General features: G+C 44.5%; 1 protein-coding gene across 3 annotated transcripts in view; it reads right to left on the bottom strand.

The window, feature by feature from the left end:
* Positions 1 to 16732, bottom strand: part of PID1 (phosphotyrosine interaction domain containing 1) — a 268473-nt gene that overhangs the window by 245446 nt on the left and 6295 nt on the right. Inside the window, exon 1 of one of the 3 annotated variants that reach the window (XM_019503602.1) lies at positions 6651 to 6938. The exons of 1 other annotated variant lie outside the window; for it this stretch is intronic. In XM_019503602.1, the coding sequence (XP_019359147.1) occupies positions 6651 to 6680 (30 nt within the window). In that variant the 5' untranslated portion in view covers positions 6681 to 6938. Of the gene's footprint in view, positions 1 to 6650; positions 6939 to 16732 lie in introns of those variants that run through there. One more of the 3 variants, XM_019503601.1, reaches the window with a different exon arrangement.

Genomic DNA, 16732 nt, shown 5'->3' with positions numbered 1-16732 from the left:
CAACCATTTCATTAAAAAGGTAAAAATACTGATATTAAAAAATGGGTTGTGTTCTTTGATTTTTAAAAAAAAAAAAAAAAAAAAAAAGTTTGAGTGGTCTGCCAAGACCCTCAGCAATTTTCAAGTGCCCTGCAAAAAAATGGTTTGAGAACCACTGCTCTAGAGTAAAACCACCCTGGGCAGGCATCTAACACAGGGGTGTTCAACCTTTTTGAATGCGGGGCCGGATCATGAACTTTTTAATCACTCAGTGGGCTGGCGAGCCATATTCAAAGACCTCACAGGAAGTGGTATCACATCAGGAAGTGATTTCACTTGACCTTTGACACCAATGAAGTTGCAGGAAGTGACAGTGAAATGGGTCTGACCAGTTCAAACCTCTCCCTCTATAGCATCCACCTCTGCCACTGTTCAGGACAGGATACTGAGCTAGATGGACCATGGCGCTGACCAAGCATGGCACTTTTTATGTTCTTACGTTCAGAAGTTCTTCTGTTCTTTGGCCGAGCTTCCAAACTATGGCTGAGATTTGCAAAAACGGGTAGATAGGCATGTTACAAAGTTGTCATAAAAGATTTGGAGCCCTCTCAATCCAGTTCATTTTAATGGAAGTTGGCCTTTTGACTCAGCTTTGAAAATCTCAGCCCAAGGTGCCAACCAAATAAGTCAAAATATATTTTGCATTTCTATGCAGTGCATCTATGTGGGGCTCTCCAAGCATTTTACAAACATGAAATGAACCTCAGGATGAGCACAGCAGGAGCAGCAGGGGCTCAGCTGCACTTTCCCCCTACCTGCGCTGGTCAGTCCCGCGCAGCACATGGCTCTGCCACCACTTCTGCTGGTTGGTGCTGACCCAAGCGGGTCTGTCCCATCCGGAGCAGCATGCAGCTGAAGCTGACTTCCTACATGCTACCGGGGATGGGAGGAGCCTGGCCATGTCAGCATCAGCCAGCAGAGCAGTGGTGGAGCCGTGTGCCACTTGGGACAGGATGAGCCCAGCCAGAGCAGCAGGGGCTGAGCTGCATTTTCCCCCTACCTGCACCGGTCAGTCCCGAGTGGCACATGGCTGCGCCACCACTTCTGCTGGCCAGTGCCGACCCAGCCAGGCTCCTCCCAACCCCAGTAGCACGTGGGAAACCACCTTCTGCTGCGTGCTGCTCCGGATGGGACAGACCTGCCCTGGTCAGCACCAGCCAGCAGAAGCGGCAGCGAAGCCATGTGCCACATGGGACTAACCGGCACAGGTAGGGGAAAATGCAACTGAGCCCCTGCTGCTCTGGCCAGGCTCGTCCTGTCCTGAGTGACACATGGCTACTCCTCTTCCCACACGCACCACATCAACAATGTCAAGCTGACACAGTGCGTGTGGGATCCTTGTCCCTTCCCCAGCCCTTCAGCAGCCATTAGGAAGCTGCTGAGGGGTTGGGGGAGGGACAAGGGGTGGGAACAAAAAGTGAATAGTGTTTACTTTCATTTCCCATCACAGCACTGTGGGCCACAGAAAACGGCTTGGCGGGCCACATGTTGGACAAGCCTGGTCTAACCCATGCAAGGATGCTAGAGAAGAAACACTGCTCCTGGCAGGTCTGCTCCCACCTACTCTGGCACTGCATATGCCCCCTGCAGTAGGCAGGGGGAGCACTAGGCTCCCCCAGGTGCTAGCCCAGGGACAGGCATGGAGCATGAGGCCAGGAGACAGCTGTCTCCTGGCAGGGGCTGAGAGATTGCTCCCCGCCTCCTGGGGGGCTGCCTGCTGCTGGGACAGGCTCCACCCCAGCTCCTGGCTCCGGTTCCCCAGTCAGTGGCAGGAGACTTGGAAATAGCTGTAGGGGAGCAGCAGGTCCCAGCCCCCTGCCCCAATCTGCTGATGAAACAGCTAGCAGCAAGCAGGATTCACCAGTAAGGAATTGAACAGATCCCCCCTGGCTTTTACCAACTATGAAGGACAAGAGTAGGATCCCCTATCCAGCTGGAAGCTCGCTTCTAGCTGCCCCACTGATGGAAGTTGGGGCAGGGGACTGGGACCTGCCCCCCCCCCAAGCTCTTTCCAAGCCCCATGTGTCAATTGCCCAATCAGGACATGGGGCTGGGACCTGACCCTGACTGGAACAGCTCCCACTGCATGGTCATGGGGCAGGGGTTGAGAAGCTTCTTCCCAGACCCCACTCTTCAATCACAGGGCAGGGTCTGGTAGCCTGTAACCTGCCCAGCTCTGTGATCTCAAAGCTGGGCAAGAAATAGGCTCTCCAGCCTGTTCCCCACCCAGCTCCGTAATCGTGACTGAGAAGCAGGGACTGGGAGCTCCCTGCTACCAGGACAGAGGTATATTGTCTGCACGTGTAAATGCAGACACTTACCACACAGTACTTAGCTCTACTGTGCAGTAAAATATCTTATTTAGACACAACCACTATGATTTTCAGTTTGTTTTTTAAAACATATGTATATATGGAAATAATGTTATTTAGGCTGCAGTCAAATTTGTGAAAGGAAATACCAGAGGGAATACTATTTGAAAATACTGCTGCCTATATAACTTGAGTTCTGTCCCCTTGGGTGTATTATGGTACGGTCTCTAATTACATAATGGCATGCTCCTTCTGGGATTTAAACCCAGAAGTTCCTAACTAAAGGGTCTTATCCCTCCAATCAGGGTCAGACCAATTGCCATATTTGGCGTCAGGAAGGAATTTTACCCCATGGTCAGACTGGTATAGACTGTGGGGGTTGCCTCCCCCTGTAGCATATACATAGGCATTTCCTAACACTTGAATGCCTGATTCTGTGACCTTAACATTCCATTATCCATTTTTGCTAAGTAATATTTTACATTCATTTCTGATTGTTGCTTTACAATTTTAAACAACTTCTAATTCTACAAAACATACAAAGGACCAACCTACATAATGATACTACTGCTGCTGTCACCTGCTATTCTCAGCTCTGTTTATCTTTTATGCCTGTTTGTTGTGCCTGGCTTAATTTAGGCCCCTATTCTGCAAACACATATCAAGGTCCTTACCTGTATTCACTGTGAATAGAGCTACTGCCTTCATGGAATTACTAACAGTATGTAAAATTAAGTATATGCATAAGTCTTTGCAGATCAAGACCAAAGGTTATAAATTCTTCATGGTAGATTCTGTTTTTTTACTTTGTATTCAAAATGTTTCAAACACAAAGCACTCTCTGACCACTACGAGACAATAAGTAGTTATATGTAGGAGTCTACTTAATTTGCAATTTTGCGGTTTTCATGGAAACTGCTAAAAAACTATACTGTCTGCGAGCGCCAGGAAATATTACATTGGCCACAATTTCCCATGAAATCAACCTAAAAAACCCCCATCATATTCTTCCTATAATATGTTGTTTTAGAATGTCCCAATGCTTACCACAATACCAAGACAACAAGACAACCATTGCAGCCATAGATCACATAATTGAGAGTTACTGTCTGTTAGTGACAGACTAAGTGAAGGCGCCAGTCAGTGAAGTGAAAATGTTTAGTATCATTAGTATTTCTAAACTTTTTGTAGCAGACTACATATAATAAATTACGATATTACAATGTATATTGTATATACATTTATATTAATAATATATTTAAATTTAGATTTAAATGTTATAGATTTACAATAAGAAATTATATAATATAATTTACTTTCCATAGAAAGTATACAGTATTAAATTATACAGTATATGCCTCTCTGCCAATCAGTGGTGAGGGGTGGGGTCATCAGGAAATGCCTGCAAAAATTGGTTCTTTGTGCTGCAACCAAGCCACAAAAATTGCTTTGTCTCGCTGCAAGTTTAGACCCCTAGTTATATGGTCCCATGATTAATTTCATCCTAGACCTTTACAAAAGACCTGATGTCTTGAACAAGATAAAAGCACAAAGAATAAAATGGACAAGGCATGTCACAAGAACAGACAAGAGAAGGCATGCAAGGCAGATTTTGGAACCTGAGGTAGAGGGTATCAGACCTCAAGGTAGACCATGGCAAGGATGAGAAGATAAGATAAAAACTGGGTCGGGAAGGGATAAGCAAAGATGTGACAAGTTGGAAGGAGATTGTGCAAGACAGGAAGACATAGAAAACTGTAGTTCAGGCAATTATAAGTCTTGGAGGCCTGTGAGATGAGATAGATCTACCAATCTGATACATCTTTTAAAAACAAATTAATTATTTCTGTTAGTGGCAGCTATAAATTAGAACTCATAAAGAGCTGATCAAATCTTGAAGACCTTGCTTTAAAATCAAATCAGACAGAGCCTCTCAATTTTCTTGATTCCAATTGCAGAGGCAATAAAAATCTTTGACTGGCATAATCTAATAGAGACCAAACTCTGCATGTACTTACTACTATGTTCAATTCTCTCTCTCTCTTTTTTTTTTTTTTTTTTTAGGGGCGGGGGGAATTATATTAAGTTGATATCAGGTAACTACAAAGTGAGTTCTGTTCCATTCTACTGTCTGTATATTTGAGATTTCCATACATATTTATGTACAGAAAATATTAATAAATGTATTTAATAGAGGAAAAAGACAACATCCAAGAAAGTAGTCTAGAACTAGTTTTACTTAACTGTGCTCTAGTTTTCAAGCATCCAATTCTATATCATGCCATCCCTCCACTCTGCCTTCCAGCTCTCTTTTCATCAGAAGACACTTCTGCGTTCTGAAGTGATAAGAGAGTAGGATTCCTGCATATTGCATTAGCTGCTTAACCATAAGAAAGATAAGAAAAAGAGCAAGGAACCAAGTGCTTCTAAAAGAAACCTGATGTTTAGATTTGCTGTTTGCAAGTGTTTTAGGATTTTCACAATTTTATTTTCTCCATTTTGAATTATATTTAAAGTAAGCTAAATTTTGTATTCATTAGCTCACTGTCCCATTAATGGTATATTTTATAAAACTTTTAATAACCTACCTTTTAACGGGATACCATTCAAATGCTATCAGTCAGGATCTTCCTTCATTATATCACATATTTTACATAACAAAATAATTGAAGAAAATGCTGTTAACCCGATCACATAATGCAACAAAAAGCACTGGAAACAACAGTTGTGTAGTCTGCTAATCACAGATATGAAAGATGATCTTTCTAATATGGAAATATCACAAAGCAGAATGCAAGCCAGAATAGTTCAGTTGCCAAGTGTCACATGCTTTGGAACCCACATGCTCTCCTAAGTAAAACATGCTGTGCATGAATAACTTAAATAGATTTTTAAAAATTAAAAACATTTAAAAAAGCAAAAGCACTAGGCCAGAGAGAAACGCATCAAGGACCTGTGGCTACTACCACAACAGGACCTTCAAAGTGATTCTACAGTACATCAACCTCTGGCTCACGCACATAAAACTTCTGGAGATAAGAAGTGAGAAGTTAAAGTAAACTTAACAGTTTATACAAGTCTGTGCTATGGGGATGCAGAACTATATTCAGTGAGACTGTTCACAACTTTTACTCACATTAGCTCAGCATCAGTTTCTTTATTGAAGTTTGATTCCTTGCAAAAATAATAATACTCCCAATTCATCTCACTTGAAGCCAATAGCTTTAGTGATCCATTTGGGATCTTCATTTTTACAAGACTGAAACTCTACATTCGTCACTGCAAAACTGAACTCAGTACGTGAACTTTACCTACCACTTTTCATGAGGACTATATGTTTACTTCCTAATTCCTAGCGTTTGAGTGAGATCACTACTCTGCACACCACACAAGTGCTGCGTGTCTCCCCCTCTCTGTATATTTTCTTTTTTGCCCTGTGCCTTCAAAGCCATTCTGCCTTAAAGGTTGTTTTTATTTTTGCCAGTTCAACATTTCTTCAAAGTTTACTATGAGACTTACTACAGCTTCGAGCCTGCCAAAAAGTTTTGTCTGTGGGATTCTGTAAATTCATCTGGCAATCTGTCTGGCTGACCATCTGGAGAACATTTCAGAGCAAAAAGCATGGAGCAAAACCCTGAAGAAAGGACAACCCCAACCCCCAGGGACCTTGATACGTGTCACCAATGACTCCTCTGCACGCCACCACCCTTCTCCAACTTTCGGTATTGCTCAACCACAAGCACTCTGGCACCCGCCGCTCAAAAACATGATGAAACAAACATTTTTGTATTTGCACGGGGGAATCAACGAAAGCTTTTGCCTGCCGCTGGCACGGGCCAATACCTGTCTGGTTCTGACTCCGGCATCAAAGGCTCTCCTCAAAAGACAGAAGAAGCAGGCACAGAGACCTGCAACCCCCCGGAGGAAAGTAAACAACCTACTTCCAACTAAGCATCATTCAAAGGGAGAAACAGAAGAGCTGCCTGGTTTGCTAAGCATCTGTTCTGTCTTTGGGGCTGGGGGAGGAACATCTGGATTGAAGACAGCCAGCCCGGCCCCAGCGAGCGGCGGCAGGAAGGCCAGCCGGGATCGCGCGGCACCCACTGCTCGCGCAGGAACCGGAGGATGGGAGTTGGGAGCGGGCCGGGGCCGGGCCGGGGCTCCATCCCCAGCAAGTTCCGAGCGAGGCATCCCGCAGCTTTTGGACACGAGCGCCACAATCACATGATCCTTCTCCCTCTAAGGGACGCCAACACAGCCCGAGTTTTTTCTCCCCCCGCCGCAGCTGCCTCCTCTTACCTGCAGTCTCTCCGTTGCCGGCTGCCACATATTTCAGCCGCGGGGGTTGCGCGAGGAGGAGGAGGAGGAGGACCCTGTTGCTGGGAGCCGCGGCGGATTCCCCCCAGCCCCGCTCACATCTGCTTGGCGTGTCCGGGAGGCAGGCGAGGAAGGGGCAGTGCCCGGCCAGACGCGGGCACCGCTCCAGATGCCGGCGCCCGCGACCGCGGAGCCCCGTCAGTCAGTCAGTCAGTCCGGCCGGCCGCGCCGCCTCCTGCACCAGCGAGCGGGACGCCGAGCTCCGCCTGCGGCCCCAAGTGCAGCAGCGGCAACAGCCGCGGCGCCCCGGCCTGTGGTCCCTCCCACGTCCCGCCCCCGCAAGCCGGCGCATCCCTGATGGGTCCCCCTCACCCTGCGGCCTCCTCCCCGCCTGCAGCCCGGGCCGCGCTCCCGGCTCGGCGCAGCTGCGTGACACGCTGGACATGCCTGGAGTGGCCGTCAGGCCCGTGCACCGGGGAGCCGAAATGCAGGGGACAGGCAGGGGCAGGCAGCGTAACAAAAGCTGAGCCCGGCCTCCCACCTGCTCTACGCTGCTGTCATGTCGTGCAAGGCACGGCAGGATCCGCCTGAAGCCGGGGCACGCGCCGCACGCGGCTGACTTGCCTTTGCCATGACATGAACCGTGCGGATCCTCCCAGAGGATGCCACAAGCGCCGGCTCTCCTCCAGAAGCAGAGGCATATTTACCAGGCTGACCTTCTGCCTTCACCTGTGTGTGGTATTTAAATAGGCTGCACATTTCCATACACCTGATAACACTCGCATCTGTGAGGGAGCTCTGACGCTTTTGGGCTGGGACAAGAGTTTGGGCTTTTAAAATAATAATAATAAAGCAGAATGACTTAAATTCCAGCTTCCATTTACCATTCTCTTCTTTTGCACATTTTATAAAGCAGGGAGTTGTTTATTCAGGAAGAAAGACATGAGGGTCCAGAAAAGCTCTTATCATTTGCTTTTCTGTGGCTTGGGAAGGACAACATGTTTCATCTGGGAACAAACTCGTTCTTAAAATTAAAGAAATTAGAGAATATATCACTTGTATCCCTCTACCATCCACCTTATTTAATAGTTAAGAAAGAACGCCAGGCTTCAGACAAGTGTAAGTAGGTTCATCGTGTCCAGCCATGCCATACGCTCAGTCCTAAAACTTCTCATCCATGACGTGGTCTGTAATGGTAGGTGAGTGTAACAGAGACATCTAGTGGCGTTGCCTGTTTTCTCTTTGGCACAGGTCTTCTTTGGGACTGGCATAAAACGTCGTACTTTGGGTGTAGGCAGATGTAAACTATGTGCATTCTGAGGTTTGTGGCTTTAGGTTTCCTAGGGGAAGCATTTCTTATAGCAGTTGGCAAGGTTTTTCTTCACTGGACTGTTTAAAACACTGCCACATTACTATGTAACTGCACCTGCTCTATTAGTGATCACATCATGTACAATGTCAGGTCCACCTTGGCAATTACAGGTGTCGTGTGCTTTGAGGGGCCAGATACCAGCCAGCATGTGTTCAGGGGTTCAGGACAGTAGATTTATTCTTCAAGTATATCCTATTTCTACTGTGACTGAGAGCACAAGACTCTGAGACTTTTTTGAGAGTATCCAATGCATACAGCTTCCATAACAATGAAACTTCAGCACGTGGTCACCAACTTCATTAAGAGATGACTTGTGCAAAGTGATAATGGCGCATCTAAAGCATCAAAATATATCCCAAAGACTGGAAGAGACTTTAGAAAATGAGCCCCTGCTGGTGAAAATGGGACATAAAAGATCCTGTGGCACTTCTTATAACAGAAGTCACTTGCCCATCCACGGATCCTTTTCAAAATTTCCCCTTTCCCAGCTGTGCAACATGCTATGATGATAGGTTCTTGTCCTTTATTCTAGGGTCACTGCATTGAGAGGGGCTATTTTCATATTATTGGCCATGGATTTAGGGTCTTTCAGGATGGTACATGGCTTCAGTCCATTTCAGGATGTCCTCCAGACTTTTCAAAATCAGAACATTATGCAGAGCTTCTTGATCTTTCTGTACAAACATACCTATACCACATGAGGCAGAATACAGGCTGTCACCATTTCAGTTTCCTTCCATCACATTCCTTCTCCGACAGCATGAAACAGGCATAAGGAAGATTAAAGTAATTCATTTCCCCCACTATCCAGCATACAGCTAACATAGACTTCTTAAAGTTAATAATATAACCTTCCTGGAAGATGCAATGCCTGACCAAAATATTTCCATTTAACAGTCCTCTACCATGAAAATCATGGGAGTGGCAAATTAAGGATCATCAGCCCTACTCATATTCTACTCCCATGTCTCCTCAAGTATGTGTTAATATGTATGAAGTGGCATATTAGATTCAGATATCTCAGTTTTTTTACAACTGATGTTGATGGATATATAGGAAATGAGTTCTGTGGCAGGCATGTGAAATGGCTATGATAACTATTGAATCCTAAATGCCCATGGGTATGAGATTCCTGAATATTCTATGTGAAAGTGAAAAGCATCTAAGTGATGCAAGTTTTCACGCCAGAGATTTAAAAAAAGCATTAGACCAAAGGGAAACTTCCGAAGAAGTGGTGGTTTTTAATGGCTTCAGTTTTCTGCATCAGGTTGGGATCAACCAGAATGTTTTGAGCTTGTGAGGGAGTACCCCAGAAACCAAGGTGCCTAAGTGCTTTGTTGCATGACAGGGAGGGTTCTGCACCTGGCAAGACAGAGCCCTAAAGAAATGCATTGTTTTTCAGCTTTCCTAAAACAAAAATCAACATGTCCCTTAATCATGAGTGTATGAATTAAGGCAATTAAAGGGTTTGCAGCTTTCTTTTTTGAGGTGTTGAAATCTCAATGAGAAGGCAGACTGAACACATCCTGAATCATAGTGCAACTTACACAAGTGCCTTCTTACTTCTATGCGGATGAAAACTAATAAGGGCACCCAGCATCCTTTCAAATATCAGATCAGAACATCTGTCAGAGCTCTTCTCTGTAGATTTTCAAGTGAGGAGAACATCCCTGCTTGCCTTTTGACCCCTTTCTTTCTTACAACTAATATTTACATACTTTGCAGGACTATGCAACAGAGGCTTTTTCTGAAAGGTTTGCTCTCTCTCAAAAGAAGCCTTGAAAACAACTTCATTGTTCCCTAATGTAACAGTAAATTTACCAGACATTATGGACTGAAATCAGATGGGGTTACATATAATCCAGTCAGCTGTCAACTGCTGTTCCACAAAGGAAGTTTAGGTTCTACTGAAATTTACAGAGACAGACCGAGCATATGGCTGGAGGCTCTTCTTTGCTGACTAATTTACACAACTTTTATACAAGCTAAGACAACTGAAAAAAACCTGTATATACAGAAACTTGAGTTCAGTTTGGTTGAGGTGAACAAACAAAAGCAATCTCCATCATTTGTATTATAAACACAATGCACCTCCCCCCCCCCCCCCCCCCCGCTTTTTTTTGTTCGGACTAGTTGTATGTAAAAGTGATAGGAAGACAAGAAGATATCAGTGCTATTACACACACACAGAGAGAACCAACCAAACTGTGAATCTCTGAACCAAATTAATCTGGTAATTTGTAACAGTTTAGAGGGGGAGGGGAAAGCCATAGAACAAGGCTTTCCTTTACTTTATACCACCATAAAACTGGTTGATTTAAGGAGGGAAGCAGGCTGGGAAATGAACCTAGGTATTCTGGAAGAGTACCCAAAGATATGATTCAAAACAATGTCAAGAAAAAAAATGTTATGCTTTAGTTCCTGTTCAGTACTTATTTCTCCCACTCTTCTCAGTGGTAATCTATGAGTCTTTTCTTATGTATAATGACAATATTGTGCATACAGCCATTACTACTTCAGGCAAATAACACAACAACTATTATTATTATTATTAATGAGATAGGTTTCTATGCTGCCTTACCCAGAAAGAGGCTCAGACCAGCTTGCAATAAAATCCCAATAAACTGTAGGTGCAAATAAAATATTAAAATAAAATAACATGTAAAGGAACTAACTCCCCAGACTTAGCCCCACCTGCTCACAGCCTGCCCATGTAGTGCTTCTGAAAGATGTCAACTCAGGAACTGATAAACCACAAGGGGTGAGTCAACTCTCAGCTGACCTTAGTGATCATAACAGAATGTAAAAGAGAAGGCAGTTCCTTAGGTATGTGGGACCCAGATCATTTAGAGCCTTGTAGGTTAAAACCAACAATTTGAAATGCACCTGGCAAGCTATTAGGAGCCAGTACAGACTCTAGAGTACTGGAGTAAACTCCTCCAAACCCCTGTCAAAAGGTAGGCCACCCAATTCTGTACTAGCTACAACTTCTGGACCATCAAGGGCCTTCCTATGCAGAATACATTGCAGTAGTCTAGACTCAAGGTAACAAAAACATCCAAATCTAAAAGAAAGGTTTGCAGTCTTTTCACCAGACTCTGAATCACTACCTCAGCCTGAACGTGCAGGTACAACAGAGGATTCAAGAGCACCTCAAAAGCTGTGAAACTGAGTAAGAAGAGGCAGGTGTCCCTAATCCCCAATATAAATCATGAGATCTATTCACCACTGTCACCTCTGTCTTCTAGATTCAGCTTCAATTGGTTCACCTGCATCCGCTCCCCAACTGCACCCAGGTAAAGACTGCAGGGCCTGGGTCTAATGAAAAAAAAGACAGAGCTTATTGTCATCCGCATACTGATGGCACCTCGCTCCAAATCCCTGCACAATCACACTTGGGGCCTCAGATACAACACTGAAGATGAGGGCCACAAGATGAAACCCTGAAGAAACCTACAAGTAAGGTCCCATAGGCATAAAAAAAGCACTCACTCATCAACACCTTCTGGGTCCTCCCTGCTAGGAAACTGCAGAACTAATAAAGAGCAGTCCTGTGAATTCCCACCAGGTCATGTACACACAACAACATTATACTTGCAGCTAGTGAAAGAGGACCTTTGGTAGGTTGAGATATGCAGAATCCCACAAAACTAGAACTCAGGAAATTTTCAGTTAAACTCAGGTGACTTAATATCATACCCTTAACAGGAAGTAATGGCCCCTTAGACTTCTCCCCCACCCCCTCCAGGGTTAATCCTACCACATTTTACTGGGCATCTGAGTTGTTTTACTATTAGGAATTTTTCACCGTCAGCGAAGGAGGAATCTTTGCTGTCTAAATAAATAGTGTGAATTCACATTTCCAGGAGGTACAGTGTTCCAGACACTTACTTCTAAGAAAATATAAATAGTTTTCTGTTAATTTCCCCTTATGGCACCAAATACTAGTTTCCATTCTTGTAAATCAGTTTAGATTCAGATACTTCATTCCAATTGTGTAATATTTTATATAGCTCAGTTACACTTCCCTCAGTCCATCTCAATTCTATTAACAAGGGACCAAATTAGTCAAGTCAACTGGGTTAAGGATTTAAATAGGGCCAATCTTACTTTGATTTACACAGCACCAAATCCAAAATAATTCCATTGAGTTAAGTATATTTACTTTATCTCTGTTAATAACCATTAGTTGTTTATTTTGCCTTTCTCTGGATCATCTCATGCCTTGATAAAATGCCTTTATGGTAGCTCAGCATATCCAGATGGCTCCTCTATCTTTAAATATAAAAAGAAATACTTTATTCCTAGACCTGCATCTTTTTAATTACACTAAAGTAATCTAATTGCTAGTATCTATTGAATTACTGAGCTTCACAAGTTCCTCTTAGCTTGAGGGCACTACTAACCATCACTGCAAAATATTGCTACAAAACTCAGCTTTGTTACTTAAACAGTGGCTCCCCAAAGTACAGTACTTAGTTATCTCTGTTTCTAAGAACTTTAATTTCCTTATGCAAGTTTGCACTGGAGTTGATAATCACATGTCCTTCATTAAGGATTCTGTTTACCTTGTTGGTTTCTGGTGTAAAGAGGTGCCTAATTAGCAGATGAAATGTTCTGAAGTACTTTAGCTAATAACGTCCTTCCAAAAATCTCAACACACTTGACACATCATACATGGTCAACCTGTTACATATAAATGAATCCTCCTCCTGTAGATGAAGGATATCATATGTATTTTTAAAGGAAAAAATACAGCTGTGTTTTTAAAACCATGTTTGGTCCTAAGCAACCTACACACAGTATCACTAAGGAATTAAAAAATGTTTACTTTTAAATTATAAGGATTCTTAAACATGGAGCTTAACAATAGAAGTGGAATTTCCTTTTCTGGCAAAGGAAAGTAAACCTGGATACAAAAGTGTCTTTATTATTTACTGTCTACTGGTATAGATATAATATAGAGATTGATACCATTGACCAAACCAGTGCATTTTCAGTTGTCAGTACCCTCGTTTCCAGGGCCACTTGAAAGTTTAGGGCTGCCGCAACGTCAAGGCTTAGTTAGCTTTATAACTGCCAAAGAGTCAAAACTAAGATGTCTAGTGGACTTCTGGCATTTCTATACTACCTCCATGGCAAGCCCAGGAACACCACTAAGGAGCGAACATTGTCTCCTCACTCCCACTCAGTACGTGCCAACTTGGGAGCCCCAAGTGCGGTGAGAAGCACATCTGACAGACAGCCTGAAAGCAGCTCTGGCCACATATTCATGGCTGTACTAAACAGGCTACACTACCTAATTTCCAGATTTTCATGCATGATAAACAGGACCAAGCAAACAGGATATGCTGCTTACCAGGGCTCTTGGGCTCACTACAGGGATAGGGTGGCAATCATAGGGGACATAATGGTTTTTTGCTACTCTGTCCTCTCTTGATACAAAAACGGATGCCTTGATTCCTCTATTTTTCTCTTCAAGAGGACATCAAGGCCTCCGGTTTTATATCAATAGTGGTCAGAGGACAACTGCACTGTCCTCTATGATGGCCACCCCACACAGGGACATTTTAGACATGTCCTTACGAACCTAGAAAATCACAGGGCAGCCAAGCAGAAGCAGGGCCAGATTAACCCTTTAGTGGGCCCTAGGCAAAAAAACGCATGGGCTCTGGGCCAGTTGAGACCCTCCTCCCCACCCTGGTAGTGCTGCCCATGGGGAGTGGGGTGCAGAGCTCCCACTAGGAAACAGCTGCTGCTTTGGCGAGGCCAGCAAAGGAGAGAAGGGAAGAGAAGGAAAACAGATGAAGCTATTTGCACCGCCACCATGGTGGAAAGGATCAGGGCACCCTGCCACCTCACTCCGCCCCTGCTCCCCACCCATCCCCACAAATCAGGGCCCTAGGCATGTGCCTAGTTTGCCTATGTATTAATCCCGCCCTGACCAGGAGCTCTGAAATTCCCCTGTCATCTAAGTGTAGGTTGTTGGTCCTCAGAAAAGCAGGCAGGTGTCTTTAAGGCTCTGGATCTATATCCCTTGCTCAAGAATTGCCTATGCCTTCATAACAAAGATCTCTGTGAAAGACCAGCCATTGAACTGCTGGGAATTTTTATTCAAATGCTAACAATATAAAGGCCTGGTTTCTCCAAAGATTCTGCGTTTCCTTTTAATATTTTCTTTTGATAAACTGAAAGAGAACGTTACTTAGATACCTACTTACTGTAAAATCCCCAAAGTGTAATAGCTGAGCTTTATGTGAAAAAGAACACTTTTGTCTGTCTTTTAGTTCTGATGATTTGGGTACATTGGATTAATCTATAGCAGTTGTAAGTATATACAATTCCACTGATGTCAGTGGACTAGAACCCATTCACTCCAGCACTGAAGCTGACCTATTGTCTACATTACACGTTTTCAAGTGGAAATAGTGCTCATTATAGAATTGAAGCAATGCACTGTTAACGACTTGTGAATTTGATGCAAAACTGTCCCAGAGAACTGGAATAATTTAGCTTCTGATACTGTGCTCTCTCACCCAGCATATAAACTAGTTTACAGAATACAGTGAGGTCCTGTTTGTTCATTTGTCCATGAGGTCTTTGCCAGTGTTACTTTTAGTAACCAGGTGACTGCCTCTGCCAAAATTGTTTACATTTATGGTTATGCATTCTGCTGAAACAATTGCCCTGCATTCATGAGTTGTAACGGGGAGGAGGAGGGAGGGACTTTTGTTCTCCTGCTATATAAAATAACCTTTCAAAGCTGGCTAAATTTGTAAACTAGGTTAAATAAACCAATCCAGGAAACTAACAAGATGCAAGTAGTTTGCTTGCATGGTACATTATCTTCCTTTTTCCCTCCTGCCTTTGGTGTGATTACTGTCTTTTTAAAATGGGAGCCTCTGGAACATGGCTTGTCTCTTCCTATAAACTTGCTGAATATCTAAGGAAGTTACAGAAACTCCTTCACTGGAGGTTTCCAAAAAGAGGTTGAAGAGGGGTCACCACAGGAGGCTAGACTAGATGATCTTTGAGATCCCTTCCTACTTCAAGAACTAAACTATATGGGACTTGTCTATACCATGATAGCAATGTGTCCCAGCACTGGATGGCCTGAACATTCATTGCCCTTGCCCTGCCCTCCAAACTCTCAGGCATATGCCAGACTCCGAGGTTCACTGTAGGGCTGCTCCAGGATTATCCTGGCAACCATTTCGAGGCCCGCTAGACACTAAAGGTTTGAGAGTGGGCACTGGGGATGAGACCAGGGCAGTCTTGCTGGTGAACTCCTGGCTCTAGAGAGGGACATGCTAGTGCCTGCCAGTCACAGTGCGGCCATGGTATAGATAAGTCAGCTGGGTACTACTGCAATAGAAGCATAACAAGCAGAGTTTGCACCCTGATAAAACCCTGTGAAAAGCAGAGGAAGTGGGGGGAGAGGGAAAGGTGGCAGTGGGGAGGGGATGGGGCTTGTGGGGATGGGCAGGGACAGCACTGAATGGGTGTGGGTTCCAAGTGCAGGGTTGGAGAGACCTATGACGGGGACTCTTACCTGTGCCAGGGACTCAAAAACAGTCCACAGCTACTGCTACTGCAGCTGCTGCTGGTGACACTGCTGTTGCCACCACCACCATAGCAAGGTCTGCCTGCCCCAGCTATTGGTCTTAGAGCAGCAGCAGTGTCAGTGCACCCAGCTGCAGGTGCAAAAACAACACTGTGGAACTGCTTTTGGTGCCAGGTCATGGACTCCACAGAGGTGTCAGGATGATTCTTGCACCCCTCCCAAGTCAACACTTGGGGCTGGTGCCCCACTTGCCTACCCCTAGTTATGCTACTGATTGCAATATAAGCAATAGTAAGACTAAGTTACGCACAAAATGGTGGTGCGCCAACAAATACATATCATCTCTTAAAGAATTTGGATGGGTCAATGTAATAGGTTCCAGCAGTTTATTAAAGAACAATGTATGCTAATAAAAGGCCAAGAATATCTTATATTCAGTTCTCCTCTCAGTTATAAGAGTATAAATCAGGAGTAATTCCACTGCAGTCAATAGAGTTACATCAGTGTAACTGAGAAGACCAAGGCCTTTATCCAAAGGGACACTTGCCTGCCTGTACACAAATGCCAGGAGCTTGGGGAACAAGCAGGAGGAGCTCGTCCTCCTGCTCAATGCAAAGAATTATGATGTCATTGGGATAACGGAGACCTGGTGGGACTCCACCCATGACTGGACCACAGGTATAGATGGCTATACCCTGTACAGGAGGGACCGTGTAAATAAAAGAGGCAGGGGTGTAGCTCTCTATGTTAAGGAAAGCTACGTGTCCCTGCAAGCTGATATTGGCGACCAGGGTAGACAGCTAGAGACCCTCTGGGTTAAAATTTGTGGGGAACATGGCACAGGGGACACAACGGTGGGAGTCTACTACCGACCTCCCACCCAAAGTCCTGAGCTTGACCAGGAGTTCACCCAGGAGCTGGCTGAGGCCGCATGCTCCAGGACCAAGGTTGTCATGGGTGACTTCAATTACCCGGACATCTTGTGGGAGGATCACTCAGCAAAATCCAAGCTGTTGCAAAGCTTCCTCTTGTGTGTGGATGACCTCTACCTGACTCAAGAAATCTATGGGCCAACGAGAGGCAAAGCACTGCTCAACCTGGTACTGGCTACAGGGGATGACCTAATTG

The sequence above is a fragment of the Gavialis gangeticus genome, unplaced genomic scaffold, assembly GCF_001723915.1.
Source record: "Gavialis gangeticus isolate Ggan-Ray unplaced genomic scaffold, GavGan_comp1, whole genome shotgun sequence".
In the NCBI taxonomy this organism is placed as follows: Eukaryota; Metazoa; Chordata; order Crocodylia; family Gavialidae; genus Gavialis; species Gavialis gangeticus.
This window is presented reverse-complemented; position numbering and strand designations above follow the sequence as displayed.